This window comes from Nothoprocta perdicaria, unplaced genomic scaffold, assembly GCF_003342845.1.
Source record: "Nothoprocta perdicaria isolate Ctin4 unplaced genomic scaffold, notPer1 scaffold_72, whole genome shotgun sequence".
Lineage (NCBI taxonomy): Eukaryota > Metazoa > Chordata > Aves > Tinamiformes > Tinamidae > Nothoprocta > Nothoprocta perdicaria.
The window spans coordinates 264,455-284,242 of record NW_020455999.1 but is presented as its reverse complement, the minus strand read 5'-3'; the positions used below and the strand labels follow the sequence as shown (position 1 = coordinate 284,242).

The following is a 19,788-nucleotide window of genomic DNA, read 5'->3' as shown; positions in this document are numbered from 1 at the left end:
GAGGAGGGAAGGAGCTGTAAGGACGCCAAGGGTCAAGATGCGTAGCGATGCTTGCAATGATGACACTCAAGCAGTCGAGCTGTGTCTCAATCCCCCTGGCTGGTGACAACCTGCAGCCCTTGCTTGCTAATAGGAGTCCCCAGCTGGGAGAGGCAGAGCCTCTTGCCACTGTGAGCATCTCCATCGGTTGAACATCCTGAAATAAGCGAGAGATGCTCCATGAGCAAGTTGAATATCTCCAGTAGGGCATTGCCATGATAGCAGACCCAATTCTGCTGCTTGGGAAGGGAAGGGAATGCTGTGAGCTGCTAACACCTGCTGCTGCTTGGCATCCGCACCATCGCACATGAGCAAGGCCCAGGGATCCAAGTGGGTGCCCCACAAGAGGCGTCACCTCAGCTTTTATTGGAAAATATTTCCAATTTTCCAAATCAGGATTTTCCTGACAACAGTTTTGGTTGCAGTCAACCTGCATTTTTTTTCTGGGCAAACAGCGGTTTTGTGGCAAATCTGCGGGGTAAGTTGGAAGGGATGCAGGGCTGGCTGCTGCCAGCTTCCCTGCTTGCTGCCAGCCCCACTTGGAAGAGCCGGCGTTCCCATCCGGAGCGCGGGCCAGGAGGCGGCGATGCCCCGGGCACACGGTGCCCCCCTCGCCAGAGACCGGGATGCTCCTCGCAGCGACGCCAATAACGTCCTGCCCTCCCCGAGTGCCCGCAAGCGGCGGCTGCAAGCTCAGCAAGACAAAGAGCCCGACGGCGGCCAAGAGGCTTTCATGTGCCCGAGCCAAGCGACGGGGCTGGTGGCGTTAGGAGCTGCTTTCCGGGCTGTAATCCACACCAAAGGCTTCCGCAATTCAAGTGGGGCCAGAGCCAGGACCTAGTTCTGGGCTCCACTCCTGGAGTTTTTCAATTTTTTTTTCCTTTTAACCAGCATTTGTAGCTGCAAAGTGGAGAGGTTGGAGCACAGGGTCGAATGGGACGTTTTCCAGACGCTTGACACATGGGTCTACGCCTGGCAGTGTCCCCTTGCCAGCCGGAGACGGGGGTCTGTGCACGTGGCTGCAACCATTGCAGTGCATTTCCCAACCCCGTGTTTTTGTTAGGCTTTAAGGTGAGCGATGCTTGATAAATCACCCTAGGGCTGTCGCTTCTTTGCAACTCTTTCCCCAACTTGGGCTGGTGAGGACCGATCTCCAAAGGAGCTGGCTCCTGAAAGTACCACCACGGCGGAAGGAGAGCATGGATGGATGAAGATTTTAATAGTCCACGCAGTGCTGGACCCTTTCAGCAGCAGCAGCTCAGGGACACGGAGGTGCTGGGGGACAGATGGGGAGCGGGACAGGAGGATTTTAGCACAGAGCCCTTGCGAGCTCACAACATGTAACACCAGTGCCAGAGCCTGGCCGCCTGCCGAGATGTCACCAAGCCCTGCGGTTTCAAGGTCTAGGAAGCCCTTGCTGCAAGCCCAACCACAGCACATCCCTGCCTGTGGCCCCAAAGTCTCCCCTTCGTCTCAGCAGGACATATTCCTCCCGTTTCACCCTTTTCCATGCATCTCAGGCCGTTGCAGGACGTTCCGTGCTCTTTTTCCAGCGATTTTTCCCTGTCTGCCCCTTGCTCCGTCCCTCGGCCTCCGGCCTCGCTGGGGCCTTGCTGCATCCCGGCGCATTTCCCTGCCGCTCCGTCTGCAGCCGGAGGTCAGGCTCTTAATCCCGACCCCAGATCGGAGCCGCTCCTGCCGGCGGGTAATTGAAAATGCCACAATTCCCTGCTGACCCTCTTATAATAAAAGCAGTTCCCAGGCCAGTAACCTGACACTCCAGGGACCGGGATCTGTCAGAAAGGCTCGGAGGAGATGCTGGAGAACTCCCAGCTGTTCACCCCTTTTCTTTTCCCCCCTTTTTTTTTTTTTACCCTGGCTAACTTCAAAACGATCCCGAGGAGAGGCCACGGGCTGGCTTCTCTGTGTCAGGACTGTTTTCCAGAGCAAATGTTGACTCAGTCTGACATGACATGGGTTAGTGGTATTAAAGCGATCAGAGATAGGGCTTTGGCCGCCTGTAATGTGACTCTGGCAGCTAAGCTGGGAAAGCAGCGGAGACCCTTTGATATAGCCCTGACCCCCGGCAGGCCAGGAGGGGACGGCTGAGTCCCGCCAGCCCGGCAGGTGAAGGAGACAGGGGGTTAAACGCAAAAGTAAGGGGGCGGATTGCAAGAGGCCACCCATGTCATAGATGAGAAGTTGGAGAAAGATGCTCCGAAATCTTTAAAAACCCTGGAGAAAACAGGGCCTGTGAATTTCTCATGCATCTGATGCACTTCTTTGTTCTTTGATGCCGCTCTTGCTGCTTTTTTTTTGGCAAATGAAGAGGAGGCAGAGGTTCAAAACCCATCTCCCTTCTACCTGCTGCACCCATTGACTTCTGGTTTTTGGTCTAAGCTTCTTCAGCTCCAACATGTTTGGTTTCTAAGTCAAAAAATGCTTTTCTTAAGGCAGCTGGGATTTCAGAAGTCCTGCTGCTGTAGTAACATCAGAGACAAGGCGATGCTCTCCTTGTCACCTACATCTTTTTGGAGGTCTTGCACCTCCAATATAGACGCAACAGACATTCATCCTCTCTTGGACTTGCCAGTAGGTAATAGAAAAGCAGACTAAAAGAAAATGTTGGGATCCCTCGTTTTTTTCCACAGGGATAATGCTTCTCTATTGTTCAGCTTGAGAAAACAGACAAGATCCAACATATGGAAGTCCATACATTTCAACCTGAAAATAATACATGCTGAATAAGTAACTGTGAAGAAAACCTCCCTAGAGACACAGTGGGCTCTTCGAATTTGCAGAATTTACAGAAAATGTGATGTCCGTCTGTAACACGTGCACTGGGTCAGCCACAAACGTGGCAGCTCCCTGCCTGCACTCCCAGCCAGCCTAGTGCACATTATCCAGCCTGGGCGTTACAGTCTCTTTTTGCAGCTTGCTGGCAAATCAACGTGTTCTTGCCCTCGCTGATCAGGCTACCCTGAGTTTTGCAGGCAGAAAACTCCCGTTTCCTTCTTATTTTTTTATGTAAAGTGACTCACAGCCACTAATGAATTAAATAAGGTTGCGTTTTCCCAGCACACCTTCATTTCTCAGCTATCTGGAAAGACCCGGAGCAGGGAGGCTCAACCCCAGCCCTGCATCCTCGGGGACACGGGAATTTTTTTCCGGTTCACATATCCTTCAGCTGTAATCCCGAGGCTGGAAGCGGAGCCAAATCCTCCTCTGGGCTCCCTCTACCCGGCGCAGTTATGGACTCCAGATGCAGGAGCGAAGGACGGGCAGGCTTTGCTGCGGTGCCTGGGGGTACTGCATCTCTGTCACGGATCAGAAGCAGACCTTGGAAGAACTTGAGTTCTTCACAGGGACCAAAGGTTTTGGATTAGTCTTCAGGAGAAGTGTTTTTTTTTTTTTTTCCTTAAAAAAGTGTTTAATGGGTTGTAGGATCCACGTCTTTCGAAGCAGGAAAGCCTTCAGTGTGTGATAGCAGGAGGATCTGTTAAGTGCTCCGTGCATGTCCAGCTGGAGGAGTGGAGGTGCATTCATCCTCTTCTGCAGTCAGAGATGCCTCCAAGCCGGCAAGGTCTGCTCGGCTTCAGGTTTTGCATCCTGTTGCATTAAGGTAAACCACATTAAACATCAGGATGAATTGCTCCGGTGCCAGGCAAAGGCTGCACCTGCGAATCTGCAGGCTGCTCGGTGCCTTCTGTTGCAAGGGCACAAAGCGGAGTGGCTGCTCGGGGAGCAAGGTGACCCATCCCGCGGGGCCGGGTTAAATGCTGCCGGGGGACCTGGGTTTAGCAGCCCGTGCCAGGGAAGTGCTGCAAAGACCCAGCTCAAGGTAGCTCGGGGAACACAGAGGCTTTTTCTTTTTGCTGCTTTTTTCGGTTTGTTGCATCTTCGCTTTGAAATGCTCAAAAAAAAGAGAAAAAGAAGCGATGAAGGAGACCTGTGTCTAGTTCGCTTAGAAGCAACAGTTCAGCAAAGTCAGAAGGTGTAAATCCCTCGTTGTCTTTGGTTTTTTTTTTCTGTTGTGTTGGCCCCGTAGCAGAAAAGCTCTTTAGACATCGTCATTCAGCCTGGTGCAAAAAAGGTCCCCGGTGTTTCTGCCAGTGCCAGAGCAGACCTGGCACCAGGTGCCCCTCACCCAGTTTGGACACTCTTTATGTTCGCTTTAACTGAATTACCTGCTGTTCTCGTCTCCTTCCTTTAGCACTATTATATTACGTGCTTTAAACAGTGCAGAGGGACCAGGCCCCTAAGCACAGCCTCCGTCTCTGAAAGTCCTCAGCTAAATTAGATAAGACAGGCAGGGGGTGAACACCAGACACGATGGCTCTCCTCGTTTTCCAGGTAGGAAACGTCAGTGCAGAAGGGTAGCGTGTGTTCATGCAGGGACCGAGAAGCAGAATTGCAGTCAGGTCCGTCCCAGCCTGGAAGCGGAGTCAGAAGCTCAGGATTCATCATGCACCTTCCTGGGTGATTCCATTCTAGGGGATGCAAGCTGCCGGGATGCAATGCCCGAGCATTCGTGTGCTTACCCGTCCGGAAGCTTTTCCCAGCAGCTCCACTTTAGAAAGTCACCCTGAGGTCCCTGATAATGAGGGAGTTAGTGAGAGGATGGAGGTTCCTGCCTGTACGAAGGTGCCGCTCTCCAGGAGAGCATTGATGTTGCCTTGGTCTGTCATCCTCCTTGGCCTCTCCCAATATGCTGGTGCACATGCCTTTTCCTTATTGCTGGTAGCACTTCTCCAGAGCAACAGGACCACATTTTCTCCAACCTTGTCCTCATTTCACCAAGGAAAGGGAGGATCTCTTTCCAGCTTTCCTACCAGAGACGCTGGTCTACATTGGTCGTAATGACAAACTCGTGGTGAACTGCAGAAATGTTTGGTGCTCTTTTTACTGCTTTCTTCAAACAGCAAATGCTTGGGTCTCCAAAGTCCTGGGCAGCCCTAGCAGTGCTGGAAGTGAATTCTGCTTCTCCATGGAGCAGGAATGCTGTCCCAAGCCGTGGGATGCAGGTCCTGGCTGTGCAAGCATCTGACTGAGACATCTCTCTCTCTCTTCCAGCTCCTTCTGCCGTGTCCATCATGCATCAGGTCAGCCGCACTGTGGACAGCATTACCCTCTCATGGTCTCAGCCCGACCAACCCAACGGCGTCATCCTGGATTATGAGCTGCAATACTATGAGAAGGTACTGCAGGACCTCAGCAGAGGCCAGCCGTGGGGTCCCTAAGGGAGGAGTGGGACAAAGCTTCACGTGCTTTTCCATTTACAGTTGGCCCAATGGGTGGCAGTGGCTGTTAACCCTTCAGAGTCCAGCAGTGGGTGCAGTGACCCTCTTGGCTGCTTAGATATCACTACTGTGTGGGAAAGAGAAAACCTCTTGGTTTCTTTGGAAGCCTCTTGGTCTTCCCAAAAGACCTTCTGCTTCTTTCACTTGTCCTCTACGGGACCTGTTGGGCAGAGGGATGGGCAAGCTGGGCTTGTGGCAGGATTTTCATCCTGCAGGATGGGAAGGAATCAAGGCTGAAGCTGCTGGGGGACCTGAAGACCGTGGTCTCATTGGTGTGATCCCAGAGCCAGCCAAGCTCTGTGGCTGCAAACTGCTCCTATGAGAAAGATGGGGGGGGCAGATTCCTGGAAGGAGAATCCTCCTGCTCCCCACTTATAAGCTATACCTTCAAAATTGCAAGCTAACTAATTAAAAAGCTTTATGATTAAATGGAACTGAAAATATTTTCCCAGCAGTTGCCGGAAGAAATGATTAATCCCCCCCCACTGCCTGCCTGTGACCTATTTTCTCATCACCAAGAGCCAGAGGGAGAACAAGGAGCGGGGGGAGCTTCTTTGTAAGCTGTTAAATAGGTCCTGACCTATATTGCATAAATCACAGCCATTTATTTGACCCTTGGAAGCAATCCCAGAATACGGGGCAAGATGGATGGGAAGGTAACAAGGCAGATCTGGAAAGCGAGAGGGGTCCTGTCCCTAGCGACATGCTAAGTAGAGACAGAAGATCTCAGGGCGGTCGTTCTCCTCCTTGTACTTTCTCTTAGTCTTCTTCCCTCTGTCTTTCCTCGCCCTTTCCTCTGTTTTGTGGGAGAGACTGTAAAGAAAGAGATTTTGGCTGGAGGAGAGGCTGCTCTTCATGGCTTAGTGGCCAACCACAGGGTGAGCATCTCTTTTGGAGATCTCATCTTGGAGAGAAGTGTGGCACTTCAATGAGAAGTCTCCAAATCTGATTCTTGGAGATTAGGATACGATGTGTCCCTGAATGCAGAAGTACTCGGAGCCACCCACAAGCAAGGTCTTACATGGGAGCAAGGCTGTGAATGGAGCCCAAGCCCTGCCACGTGCTGCAGGATTGTCTCCGGAGCACCTATGACCATGTGCCACTCTGGAGGCTCTTCCTCTCCTGTGATCTGAGTGTCTCTCTGGTGCTGGCGAGGAAAGGCTGGTCTCCTGCAGCCAGGAGGAATGTTGTTCTTGGAAAGGGATCATTGGCTCAGAGCTTAGACGCATCCAGTCAGCAGCATACAAGTGTCAGAGGACCTGGTCAGCACCTCCTGGCCGCTTAGACAGTGGTGGCCACTGTCTTCTCCACTGTCTCCTCCATCCTGATTTCTACTTTACTCTTTTGAGCAGAGCTTTGCACAGGCTTGTCCCTGCAGGCTTCTCCATTTTTGCATTTTCAGCAACGCAGCAATGCTATTTCCTTTTCTGTCTGGTTGGCAGGATTGAATCTCACATTAATCTAGCCCTTGCAGTGCTGAGTTTTGAAAGCCCAAAGCCTTTGCTTTGATCCCTGGAAACCATCCCAAACTGCATAGCCTTGGATCCGCAGCACTCTTCCCCTGTTTCCCATCAATATTGCAGTTGGAATCTCAGTCTGGATAGGGTGTGTGACACATCCCGAGTGTGCTTAGCTCCATTGCCAGTCTGTACAGATGCGATTTGCTTCCAAAATGTTTTATTGCAAACTGTCCCATGTGCTTCTGAGTGCTCAGAAAAGATCTCTGGAGCCGGTTGAATTATTTCTAGTGGATTTTTTTTTTCCTGGTAGAAAATTTTATTTTATTAGCATGAAAATAATTCAAATGTAAGTTTAGTAGCATATACCTCTTAGATAAAAAGTGTTATGGCTCTTCATCTTGAATTGATTCTCTCTAGTCCTGCACTGAAATAAAGATGTCCATGACCATGGATGTCAAGACCGCCTTGCATTCAGGTGGTCTTTGCAAAGGCCATCCGTTTTTCAAGAAACCCTTTTATTGTTGAGCGACCTTGAGTTTTAGCTCAGGTTTGGCTCAGGGTAAGGGGAAATCAGGTAAGGACTCAAAATCAAACCTATCAGGAAATAAAAAGTGTGTTGCTTTTAACTAGGATTTCCAAACTCAAACAAAACAAAAGGAAAAGAAAGACCTCTGCAAGTAGCAGAACTTGTCTACTCCAGGTTCCAGAAACCTCTTTTCAACAGGGCTCTACTTCCAGTGCAAGCGAAGGGAGATGGGGAAGAGCAAATGGGAAGGGTCTGAGGTTGGATCAGGCACAGAAGGAGAGGAAGGGGAAGGGGAATGCTGCTAAAAGAATGTAGATGCAGGAAACAGGAGAAGTTCCCATTCCCATTGCATTCAAGATTTGAAAAAAAAAAAAAAAGACTTAGATTAGTAGCTAGCCCCTTCCTCAAGGCATTTTTAGCCACTTGCTAGCTCAGTGATACATAGAACATATAATTAGACATAGAACGACTGATTCTGGAGGAGGAACAAGTGCTTGGGCTTTCTCCTGACGAGAGATCTGTTTTTTCTTGGCAGGATCTGACTGAACTAAACTCAACCACAGTGAAGAGCCCCACCAACACTGTGACGGTGCAAAACCTCAAGGCCGGCACCATCTACGTCTTCCAGGTGCGGGCACGGACCGTCGCTGGCTATGGCCGGTACAGCGGCAAGATGTACTTCCAGACCATGACTGAAGGTGAGTCCTCATCTGCCTCTGCATGAGGTGATGAAGGACACAAGGCTGCATAGAGACTTGAGGGATGGAGATGCACTGGCAGCAGTGCTGCTCCTCTTGCTCATAGCCTCGTGGTGGCCAAGTCACATACATTTATCTGATGCAGGGCAGAGAATTAGGCATGGGCATAGTGCTCCATGCAGGGAATTACACAGACTAGGCCAATTTCTGCCAAACTTTGTTGGCCTGGAGACCCGTCCACTTATTTGGACTTAAAGGAAACAAAATTCCGTGTTTCTTGCCTGCACATCTACCAGTGACAAATACAGAACTAGTGCCTCTATTTGCATTTTTTCCCCTAAGTAAAATAGTCCAAGCCTGTTTTCTGGTCCTGAGGCCAGCTATTAAGGCATGGCTCACATCCATCCATGTTCTGGTCTTGATGCATTCATCAGCGTCCACCCAACCTATGCTGCAATAACCAATTACCTTCTCCCCAGCTGAGTACCAGACCAGCGTGCAGGAGAAGCTGCCGCTTATCATTGGCTCCTCGGCCGCAGGGCTGGTGTTCCTCATCGCTGTGGTCGTCATCGGCATTGTGTGCAACAGGTACGTCATCCCGAGAGGTGGCTTCAACTGTCCAGGTTGGCTGTCAGCAGGCAGCAAGGGGAGAGAGAGTGAGGCCAGGATGCAAAAAGGGAGGATGCAGGAGGGTTTGGAGGGAACAGGGATGCTCCTGCAGGACACTTCTCAGCCCTGGCCTGTGCCCAACGCTTAGAACTGCTTCCCAACGCTTAGGACTGCCTTTCTTTCCAGAAGACGGGGCTTTGAGCGTGCTGATTCCGAGTACACCGACAAGCTGCAGCACTATACCAGTGGCCACAGTACGTACCGCGGCCCCTCGCCGGGCCTGGGGGTCCGCTCTCTCTTCGGTTTGTGTCCTTGTTCACTCGTTCCTTGTGCCGTGCGGGAAGCCAGGCTCTCGGGTGCATGCATAGATGGAAAGAGGTCCACGTTGGCTCAGGTGCCTTCTGACCCTGAGAGAGTTTCTGTCTGGGGGACTAGGAAAGGGGGAGCTCTTTGGGGGAGCCGTCGGAGGGGTCTGAACTGTTTTATATGCCTTTGGCTTGTGTCTAGCTGCCCCTCCGTGTCCGCATGTCTGCTGAGTCCCACCTCTGCTTGGCCGCCTCACTCCTGGCCTCCCCCCACGCCCCACGTGTCCTGTGTGGGCACGTCACCTCACAGCTCAGGCTGGCAAGTGTGGTCCCAATCACCCGCTCCTGTTACCTCCATCTCCCACCTCCAGTGTCTCTACTATGATCTAGATCCATTCCTGGTAGAGTGGTGCTGCCTGGACACCCGTGCCGTTGGGTGCCAACACTGTGCCCTCGCTAGAGCCCCTTCCCATGCTCCAGAATCCCATTCCTGCCTTGCAGCCTACCTCCTCCAGCATCCCTGTGTAGTGCAAGGCACTTGTTCCCACCTAAAATTCCTGTTTGCAGCCTCACCATGTGCTCCATGGAGCATCCTACAAACCAGGCTTGGCTTTCCGGCTCTCTTCAGGATTGAACACTCACTCCATCAAGTCCCAGATAGACCCTGCATCACCCCAGAGCCTCCCCTTCATCCACCCCTGCCTGCACATCCCTGAGAAATCCCTATTCCTGCCTCACCAGGGGCTGTCACTCTAACTCTGCTGTCTTTGAATCTCAGTTGTTGTTTACCTCCTGTTACACTTGCAGCTTTGTGATTTCTGGCCTTTTTACACTTATTCCTTTGCAGCCCAAAATATGGTTGTACCTGGAGAACACCAGGAGCTTCTCCAGTTACTCCCCCAAAAGCATTCCCTAAAGAATGGCAATGCTTGGAATTGCAGCTCCAAGCCAGAACAGCAGTGTGCTGCCTGCTGTTGCCATAACTCCTCAGGAAAAATGACACTCCGAAAAGAAAAAAATATGTAAATGCAACTCTCAGTTGTGTTGCAGGCCTCACTGCATGTGCAAACATACGTTCACACTTTCTGCTAGGGCTTGCTGCATGACATGACAGCTTCAGGCTGTGATGGCATTAATAACGTTGGCTCCACAGCCGTTGCAATGCACTGGTTGCCACAGGATGCAGATGAAGTGATAACAGTGGAGTGGCTTTTGAGCCACGTTGTTTCTGAAGAGGCTGATCCAAGGCTCAGCTTCCCACCAGCGATTCCCATGGAGAGGGAGCATTTAGGTAGCAAAGTGCAAGCCCTTAGCATTGCAGGAACGTGATGGGACGCTGGTTGAGAAGATGCTTCAAGAGGTCCAGCAGTCCAGCCTCATCACGTCCATGCACACACACACATATAGACACACGTCACTCTTTTCCATGATGCAGCTCTCAGCTGCTCTGCTTGCATCTGTCTGTCTGACTCTCTCCCTTGCCTTTATGCAGTGACACCCGGGATGAAGATTTATATCGACCCCTTCACCTATGAAGATCCAAATGAGGCAGTCAGGGAATTTGCAAAAGAAATCGATATCTCTTGTGTCAAAATCGAGCAGGTGATTGGGGCAGGTGAGTAAATTGCAGCTATACGCTCTGCTTTGTGACCTCAGATCATGGTGAGGAAATTTGTGTGCTAGGAGGGCAAGGAAATGAGCTCACCCACAAAAGAGTTTCAGTAAGGTCTCTCAGCCCCAGCCTGCCTCAACTAGTAAAGATGATGTGGACTTGAAGCATGTCCAGGGCTGGAGACATGGGGTTCTCCCATGGGCAGAGAAAGAGCAGTGTCCAGTGCTCCTCACCAAGAGGATGCTTGACCTAAAGGAAGTTTTGGGTGGAGAATCAAGGGATAAGCACAAAACAGCTGCCTTCGGCAAGGAAGGCAACGGTAAGTGGTCAACATGCCAGACCTGCTTCTCCCTCTTAACAGGGGAATTCGGTGAGGTGTGCAGTGGGCATCTCAAGCTCCCTGGCAAGAGAGAGATCTTTGTGGCCATCAAGACCCTGAAGTCCGGTTACACAGAGAAGCAGAGACGAGATTTCCTGAGCGAAGCCAGCATCATGGGACAATTTGACCACCCCAATGTCATCCACCTGGAGGGAGTGGTGACCAAGAGTTCTCCGGTCATGATCATCACCGAGTTCATGGAGAATGGCTCACTGGACTCCTTCCTGCGGGTATGAGGCCCTAAGCGTGCACTGCCCTAGGGAGGTACTGGGCCATAGGAGGATTTGGAGTGGGAGGGACACTGTGAGGGTGGCCTGTTCTTCTCTTGTCCCCTGCAAATGGAACAGCCCAGTGGCAGGTGTGCACATGCTCACACTCAGCTGTGCTCTTTGACTGTGCCTACATGTGAAGGGACTTTCTGATATTAACTTTATCACAGCAAAACCTCACCTCCAGCTACCCTGGCTAAATGTTTATAGGTCTTGAATAGTCATTGAGTTGATGGGACATAAACTGCTTAATAAGAGTAGACCTTCTCGATCCTTCTGTGCAAGGTGTGTCGCCTTTGCAAGACGGCACCCATCTGTGGTGATGTCCATAATGAGTGTGAGTTGTTTCTCTGTTCTCATGCTGTGGATATGTTCCTTTCATGGGCTCCTTCTCTCTTCCTTTAAGCAAAACGACGGGCAATTCACTGTGATCCAGCTGGTGGGCATGTTGCGGGGCATTGCAGCTGGCATGAAGTACCTAGCCGATATGAACTATGTGCACCGGGACCTGGCCGCCCGCAACATCCTGGTCAACAGCAACCTCGTCTGCAAAGTGTCCGACTTTGGTCTCTCACGTTTTCTGGAGGATGACACCTCTGATCCCACCTACACCAGTGCACTGGTAAAACTGGTCTTCCCGCTGCTCCAGGGGGAGGAATGGGTGTTGAAGCAAAGAGCTGGGGGCAAGAGAGGTGGGAAGAGTCCCTGTGGGCAGGTTGGGATTGCTTGATGTTGGTACCAAGGATGGAGAGAAGGTATCAGGTGAGGAAGGACCAATGAAATGACCAAGAAAGATTTTCTCTTGCAAGGTCCTGCCCTGCTGACAGAGAAGACCTCGTGACTGAGCATTCTTCCAGCCACGTTTGCACACACATCCCTGATAAAGCCTTTAGCTGGGAGTGATGCATTCCATCCAGCCAGCATGGTCCAAGTTGGGGTCTCTAAGATGCCAGCCCAGAAGATTTGTCACCACCAAGAGCTGGTTTTGTCCTACCATATTGGGAGGCAGTGATCCTTTCTCATGTTTGGTATGGACTCAGCCCCTAAAATGGTAGATGTAAGAGTGAATCCATGCTTGATGCATGCTGAATTAAGAAAGAGCAAGAGTGCAGAGAGGGGTTTTCATAAGGATAGACAGCATCACTGCTAACATCCAGCACAGTGCCTATTTTTGGAAGTGAGCCATGATATGGCTATGACATGATCTGTAAGAAACTATGTCTCCCATATTTTTTGAAGCTGCCAGTGAGATCTGCCATGGATTTTGGAGGACTGCAACAATAGTTGATTACCAAACACCTGAAAACGTGCACTGGTCTTCTCTCCTCAACTTGTGTAGCTTCTCACATCAACTGTTGGCTTTTACAGTAACAGAGTCATTCTGCAGGTTTTAGAAACATTAGCAAAATTCATTTCTCCTGAATGTGTTTGCATATCATGATCCTTATTCCCATTAACTTCCTGTGCATTAAGCTAGACACAGAGGAGCACGTAGTGATCACTGCTGTGCTTTATATTCCTGTTATTTAACCTGCTGGTAGGTACAACAGGAGGTAGGAGTTACCACTCACTTTGCTGACATGAGTTCCCATGAGGCTCATCCAAATACCCACAGACCCTAATTGCCATTTTAAGACGAGAGCACCAAGCTCTTCACTGTGGTGCCAGATAATATGTTATGGGGCAATATAATGGATGCAGATATTCTGGACACCATGTTTTTCCAGTTTTTCTCAATCTTTCATCATCATCCTCTCTGTATTGTTTTGTTGCTTCCTGCAGGGTGGGAAGATCCCCATCCGGTGGACAGCACCAGAGGCAATTCAGTATCGAAAATTCACATCAGCCAGTGATGTGTGGAGCTACGGGATAGTTATGTGGGAGGTGATGTCCTACGGCGAGCGGCCCTACTGGGATATGACCAACCAAGATGTAAGTTATTGAGAAACTCAGCTTGTTGTAGAGAAACTCCTGTAGTTGATAGAAACCAGGGAAAAAGAAGCATTCCCAAAAGTCTAATGGAAACAGTCACAGATTAAAGCAGCTGCTGTGAAAAAATTTGAAGAGCACCAATGTAGTACAAAGTCATGTTCACCAAGTTGCTCTTCATCAGGCAAGGATGGCAGAAGCACCATGGGCTCTTCAGCATCATTTCTGCACCTCTTCTCCTCGTGCCCTGCTCCAAGCCTCCCATGCCAAACATTTCCAACTCACCTACCCTGTCCAGGATCTGCACCTGGCTACTACAGCAGTAAGTGGATCTCCATCCATGGACACCACAGGTCTTTTGTGGATGATATGCCATGAGCACTCTTTGCTCTGAGGCCATCCTTGAGCCACTTCCTCCACACAGAGGCAACCTGTGGCTGCAGTCCACACCTTCACCATAAAAATGCCTTTCTACATTATTCTGGACTTCATAGTCTGGGTGGTCACAGAGCAACCATCCAGCTGTGCAACATACTTGGGCCTGCACATGTGTGGCCAGAAGCACCCTTTGTTGCAGAGGCTCCCCAAACATCATCATCATCATCATCATCATCATCATCATCATCATCATTATTATTATTATTATTATTATTATTATTATTATTATTATTATTATTATTATCATCTCATGTGTTGCCCTTCTTCACCCTCATGCACCATCAGCGTATAAAACCAATGTTCTTGTTCTCAGCAGATGGTTCTGCTGCAAGTCCTGCTTTTGCCCACCTGCACGTTACAGCTTCCAGGCGGTCTCCATCACATATCTCTTCTAGCCAGGTGTCACCATGCTTCTTGATTCAGCATCCTATAAGTTTAGCCCTCTGCCATCCTCATCCCTTGTCCCCTCGGCGTCCAGCCTCCTCTGGATCTCTTCCTTGGTGGCTTCTGCAGCACATCCCCGTGCTCCAGCCAGCAGGGACAGCACCTGTGCTGCAAGCACTGTGCAGCATCTGCTCCCACTGCCTGCCCCAGCCTCTTCTCCCCTTCTCCCTCCGCAGGACGTCGCACCCCAGGAGCTGTCACCGCTCGATTGCCACCAGTCCTTGCCGCGAATTAGCGTGTGGCGGGGGCTGGCTGCGGATTAGCCTCCTGACCCGCGGGTGTGAGCGCCCGGGGTGCGTGCGCCCGCTCGGGACGTACGGCGCGTCGGGGACGCTTGGGCCACCGCCAGGGCCGGGAGCTTGGTGCCTCTGCAGCGCTCACACTCCGATCCCGCTTCCCCGTGTATGTCCTCTCCTTTCTGTCTTGGATAGATCTGCCATCCAGAGAGCAGATGCTCCCTGGAGCTCCAGAGACAGGATAGTCTGCATCTACCAGGAATGCTCCCTGAACAGGAGCCCAGAGCCACACAAAGCCCACTAATGATTCCCGGTGGGAACACCTTCTCTGTCGGACAGAGCCGCCTCTCGGAGGAAGGGATGGCTGGGAGGGCTCCTGCCACCTGGCCTGTTTTGGCAGTGGAGGTACAAGCCCTCAGCTGGTGTCCACACCTTGCTCCATCACATCAGTATCTGGAGCATCCTCCTCCTCTCACCTCGCCAGGGTCACGAACACTCCTAAATCCTGCCAGATACCTCACCTCAGCCCCCAATCCTGGATGGCTTGTCCTGGATCTGCCACCTACCCTCACTTAAGAGTAGCAGTTTTCCACTCCCACCACACCTCTGGTGCCACCTCTCTGCCACCCCTCCCTAAGTTCAGTCACTTGCCTTCAGTGTCACGCACAAGCCTGTTTCTAGTGTCCAAGGCTCCTTGTGGTCTCCTCTTGAAAGAGCACATGCTCTGTGAATAAACCCTCCACTCCATGCTCCTTGATGACCCAGGAAAGAGCAGGAGACTGCAAGTGCAGAGCTGGGTAATAGGGAGATTGGAGAAGGTCTCGGAGAAGACCTTTGTCCATGTCAAGGCCAAATGTGATCCCAACTCCTGTAGTGAAGCAAGGAGCTTCATTGTGCTGTGAAGCTTGTCTTGGCTTAGGTAGAGCTTAGGTACTCCAACTCTTCCCTGCATGCTGCACTGAAATTCTCCTGTATGCAACTGCTCACCAAGGTCTCTGTGCTGCGCCACTCCAGTTTGCACATGCACAGGGTTATGGAGAAGCCTCCACACAGCCCATGACATGAGAGTACTCAGGTAACAGAGGTGGCCTCTTTCTCCAGATGAGGAGACGGATGGACAGCTCATCACAAGTACTCCCTGTTGGCTAATCAAGACTGCTGTCACTTCAGAGGACAGCACAGAAGGCAGAGTGCTGGCATGTGGAGACAGGAGGGCAGAACATTGCTACAAGAGTAGATGGCTAAGATGGGCAGCAGTAAGTAGAGAGAGAAAGTGGCCTTGCTGGACTGTGGTTGGCCACGCCAGTCATCTTCAGGAGCTGAGAAGAACATTATGGTTTAAATGGGTTCCTTTTTGGTCACCTCCTCCTTTCCAGGATGAAGGCTCCATTCCCATTGCACTCATCTCTTTTTCTTCTCTCGCAGGTGATAAATGCCATTGAGCAAGATTATCGGCTGCCACCTCCTATGGATTGTCCAAATGCCCTGCACCAACTGATGCTGGACTGTTGGCAGAAGGACCGAAACCATCGACCCAAATTTGGACAAATTGTCAACACCTTAGATAAAATGATCCGAAACCCCAATAGCCTGAAAGCCATGGCACCTCTCTCCTCTGGGTATGCATCTCTATTTTCCTCTTGTCCATTGACTTCCACTTGTAGGTCTGCTCTGCAGCATGACTTCATGGACATCATCCTTGCATTTCTATGGGCTAGCCATTGCAGAGGCTTCTTGGCCTGCATTGTTTGGTCCTTTCTTTGAGAGGCAGTTAAAAAATATATATTATGGTTCCTTTCCTTGACCAGCCTAGATTTGGAAGAACGCAGAAGGCTCCTTGAACTGGATTGTGTCCTCTGCACTGCTAGAGGAGCAGTATGATTTCATACATGGGTATGATTGCTTTGATAGCCCCAAGTGCTACACTTCTGGATAAACAGGTCATAACTCCTGCTCCAGGGCCCCCGGCTGATGGAGGGTGCAGAAATACATGCGCTTGCTGCGACTCCCTCTGCTCATCCTCCGTTTTTATGTTTCAGGATCAACCTCCCTCTACTTGATCGCACAATCCCAGATTACACCAGCTTCAACACTGTGGATGAATGGCTGGATGCCATCAAAATGAGCCAGTACAAGGAGAGCTTTGCCAGTGCTGGCTTCACCACCTTTGACGTGGTCTCTCAGATGACAGTAGAGTAAGTGTCTAGGCTTCTAGTCCCAAAGCAGTAGACAAAACCCTCAGTAGTTTAACAATTGACCATTATTAAACTGTGACTAGTTTTTAGATGATACAGTTTTCATCTTAGGATGTATTAGAATTGCTATCTGGCCAGACCGCTTTGGATCTATTTAGTTTGTGCAGGACCTCTCCATTCTGCTGAGATGTCATCTCATCCTCAGGCTGTGTGCAACAAATTGCATGTCCCCGCTGTGGAAATGAAAGTCCTTCCTAGGATCTCCAAACCACTCCATGGAACATCACAGAAGGGATCTCAGGCAGCATCAGGCCTTTTTCCAGCCACTGGAGGACGTTTTTGGGCTCAGCAGTCCTCTTGGATGGGTGACATATTGCTGAGAGAAACAAGCCCATTTTGAGCAACTTTTTTCCTTAAGAAAGACCTCAGAGAATCTGGGGGGCAGAGAGCTCAAGAAGGATAGGGAATAGCATTCACACATGGGAAGGTGTAGCATATCCTTTTCAGATGTCTCCAAGAGTGGAAGGAGTAGGCTCTAGACATGGGCTAGACCTGGCATTGCAAAATTTCTTTGGATATTAATTTGCTTTCTGTGTTTCTGTTTTTTTTTTCCCTTTTTCTCCTCCCAAAGGGACATTCTGCGAGTTGGAGTCACTTTAGCAGGACACCAGAAGAAAATCTTGAACAGTATCCAGGTGATGAGAGCACAGATGAACCAAATCCAGTCTGTGGAGGTTTGATACGCATCTCCTTCCTCAAGGCCCTGCTCCCCTTTCCCCATGTATGTCTGAGCTCCAGTTCTTGAGTGTTCTGCATGGACCAGAGACGGGCAGCTGCTCTGAGGATCATAGCAACAGGAAGAAATGTCCTGTCATCAATAACGAGAAGCCGCCAAGAGCTTCTAGCATTTAAGCAATGGAAAAAGGGAACAAAAAGACAGCTATTTTGAGAAAAAAAAAACTATGAAATATTTTTAAATAATAATAAAACAATTGCATTCTTGAAAAGGGCTCCAAAATCCATGGGAGTCTCCAAAGGAAGAGAAAAACGAGCAGCTTCACCTCTTTCCTCTTGCACAAGGCTGCTGTCACCGGGCCAGCCACCTGTGGAGCAAGGAGACTTTTTTTTTGCAAGCAGATGAACGCAAAGCCGTGGGAAGCACTTCTCTTTCTCCTGTGGGATGGTGGCTCTGAGGATGTCGCCCTCCAGCCACCTGTCCCCAGAGCCCCTGCTAGGAATTCACAGGGGGAAGAGAGTGGAGGCTCTTTGGTGCTGTGGAACCAAGTGCATCTCAACTGATGGACTTCTGCAAAAGTAGAAGATTTCCTTTTTTTTTAAGAAAAAAACCCAACAAACTGAGACTAGAAGAGGCTGTTTCTGACAAATAAGAAGGAATCTGTAACACTTGGGGGGGTAGGGATGGGAGAAAACAAATCCTTTCTACATCTCTTATTTTCTCTTGCCATGGGACAGTTTTGTGAGTGACAGTTTCCTAAGGGTCCGTCCATCCACCCTCCGGTGGCATCATTGTCTCATACATATCATATGCACAAGACTTTTAGTGATGTCCTCACTAGATGCCAATGATCTTTCCCCAGAAGACTTCCCAAGTACAGTATGTAGTAGTTTTTTGATTACCAATGCCGAACGTGTACCTTTATTTTTCAGTTGTTCTTGTTGGGAGATTTGTCCCTTTACCTTGTTTTTTTGTTAACACCAACTTGTGAATTTGGGGGTTGGAATATTTTTGGTTGGTCAGGTTTGCTTTTTTTTTTAATGAGAAAAAAAGAAAAAAAAAAAAAAGAGACATTTCCAACCATCATATCATTCAAGAACTTTTAAATCCTTTCCTTGCGGAAGGAGCTATTGCAGCTTATTGACAATACGCCAGGAGATTTTTTTTTTATATGCACATTTCCTCCTGTTTGCTTCTTGGTTGTTTTTCAATTTGCCACGGCCTGACAGCTGTTCCTAACTGTTGGGCTACCGGTTGTTCGCCAAGATGAAATGCCCACCTGCTTCATCTAGGGCTGCTGATGCAGGGGGCGAGCGGCAGCACGGAAGGGTTTTTTCTTGTTGTTGTTTTACATTGGGAAGGGGTTGGGTTTTTTATTTTTCCATGGGGGAGGGAAAAGCAAGAGCGGATGGATTGCAGGGAGGGGATGATGTCAGGATTGGTGCACGTGCTGCAGAAAGGCAGGTCCTCCAAGAGGAGCTGGCAGCGGGTGGTTGGTTTCTCCGAGTCCGTACCGCGCTACCGGCCGCGTCGTGCATGGTTCGCTGCAGGAACCGAGTTCCGTGGCAATGTGCTCTGTGCCCGGAGGTCCCTTCTCTCGAGGAGATGCAATGGAGACTTTCAAGGCAGTGTCAGGCTCAGCCAGGGACCTCTGGGAGGGTCTGGGACAGCAAAGGCAGAAACTCTGGCCAAGTAGCCCAGGGTTCTGCAGGCAAAATGCAATGGTTGGAGCTGCACAGTCGGTCAGTGCATTTAGAAATAAGTGGGATAAATAGGTACCAAACAGGTCTCTGGTATGGGTCTACTAACAAAGTAGAGGGGGAACACGCGTGGAAACAGCTGGACTTGCTCTCCCGGCTCAGCACCACCTCCTCTCCTTTCGGACGTGCCTCCTGCCACATCTTGCGTTCCCAAGCTCCTGTCCCCTCTTACCATGCCACCCGCAGGGGCCTCCACTCATTTTTGGCAGCGTGGAGTGGTTGGGCGCGTGTTCATCGGGAGCTGGTACAGCGTCAGCAGGAGGAGTGTTCAATGGCAGAATCTTCTGTCTTTAGAAACCACTGCTGATCAGAAATTGCTAGAGCTAGGTGGAATTTTCTCTCCTGAAGGCATATCCAAAGGTCTTGGGTGGCAGCCTAGGGTGAGGAAAGTGCTGTGGTGCCAAGTTTTCTAACCACAACCACCAGCAAAATCCCACCGGGCAGCTGTGTGGAAGGAGCCCGTGATGCCCTTTGAGGGTCTATCCCAGATGGTTCTTGACTGTTCCCTGCATGCGCCAAGGAGGAGCAAGGTCCAGGCAGCGTCCCTTCAGAGCCATCACCAGCAGACAGGGCTTGGAAGGGCTTTTCAGGTCTTCTTCATTCGGAGATATTTTGTCTCGATGCACTGAACCTCCTCACTAGCATTAGACACATCTACCTACCAGACCCGACCCACTGTGAAGGACGGGACCCTACTGAGCTCAGCTGTCCGCAGGACAGAGAAAGCACCTCCTCATTTCTTCCTCTGACCAAAAATTCCCTGGTGTCAGTACTGAAAGTAGCACATTCCAATCTGTTCACACCAGGCATCACTGTGACATCTGTCTGTGTTTGACCATGTAGGGACTAACAG

General features: G+C 50.3%; 1 protein-coding gene across 1 annotated transcript in view; it reads left to right on the top strand.

Annotated features, from left to right (window-relative positions):
* EPHB2 (EPH receptor B2) overlaps positions 1-18,205 on the top strand; it is a 51,733-nt gene extending 33,528 nt beyond the window's left edge. Inside the window, exons 7-17 of the mRNA XM_026051067.1 lie at positions 5,113-5,237; positions 7,861-8,023; positions 8,503-8,611; positions 8,819-8,886; positions 10,430-10,552; positions 10,911-11,158; positions 11,604-11,819; positions 12,980-13,129; positions 15,670-15,863; positions 16,284-16,439; positions 17,071-18,205. Coding sequence (XP_025906852.1) covers positions 5,113-5,237; positions 7,861-8,023; positions 8,503-8,611; positions 8,819-8,886; positions 10,430-10,552; positions 10,911-11,158; positions 11,604-11,819; positions 12,980-13,129; positions 15,670-15,863; positions 16,284-16,439; positions 17,071-17,179 — 1,661 coding nt within the window. The 3' untranslated portion in view covers positions 17,180-18,205. The remainder of the gene's footprint in view (positions 1-5,112; positions 5,238-7,860; positions 8,024-8,502; positions 8,612-8,818; positions 8,887-10,429; positions 10,553-10,910; positions 11,159-11,603; positions 11,820-12,979; positions 13,130-15,669; positions 15,864-16,283; positions 16,440-17,070) is intronic.
* The last annotated feature ends 1,583 nt before the right edge of the window (positions 18,206-19,788 follow it).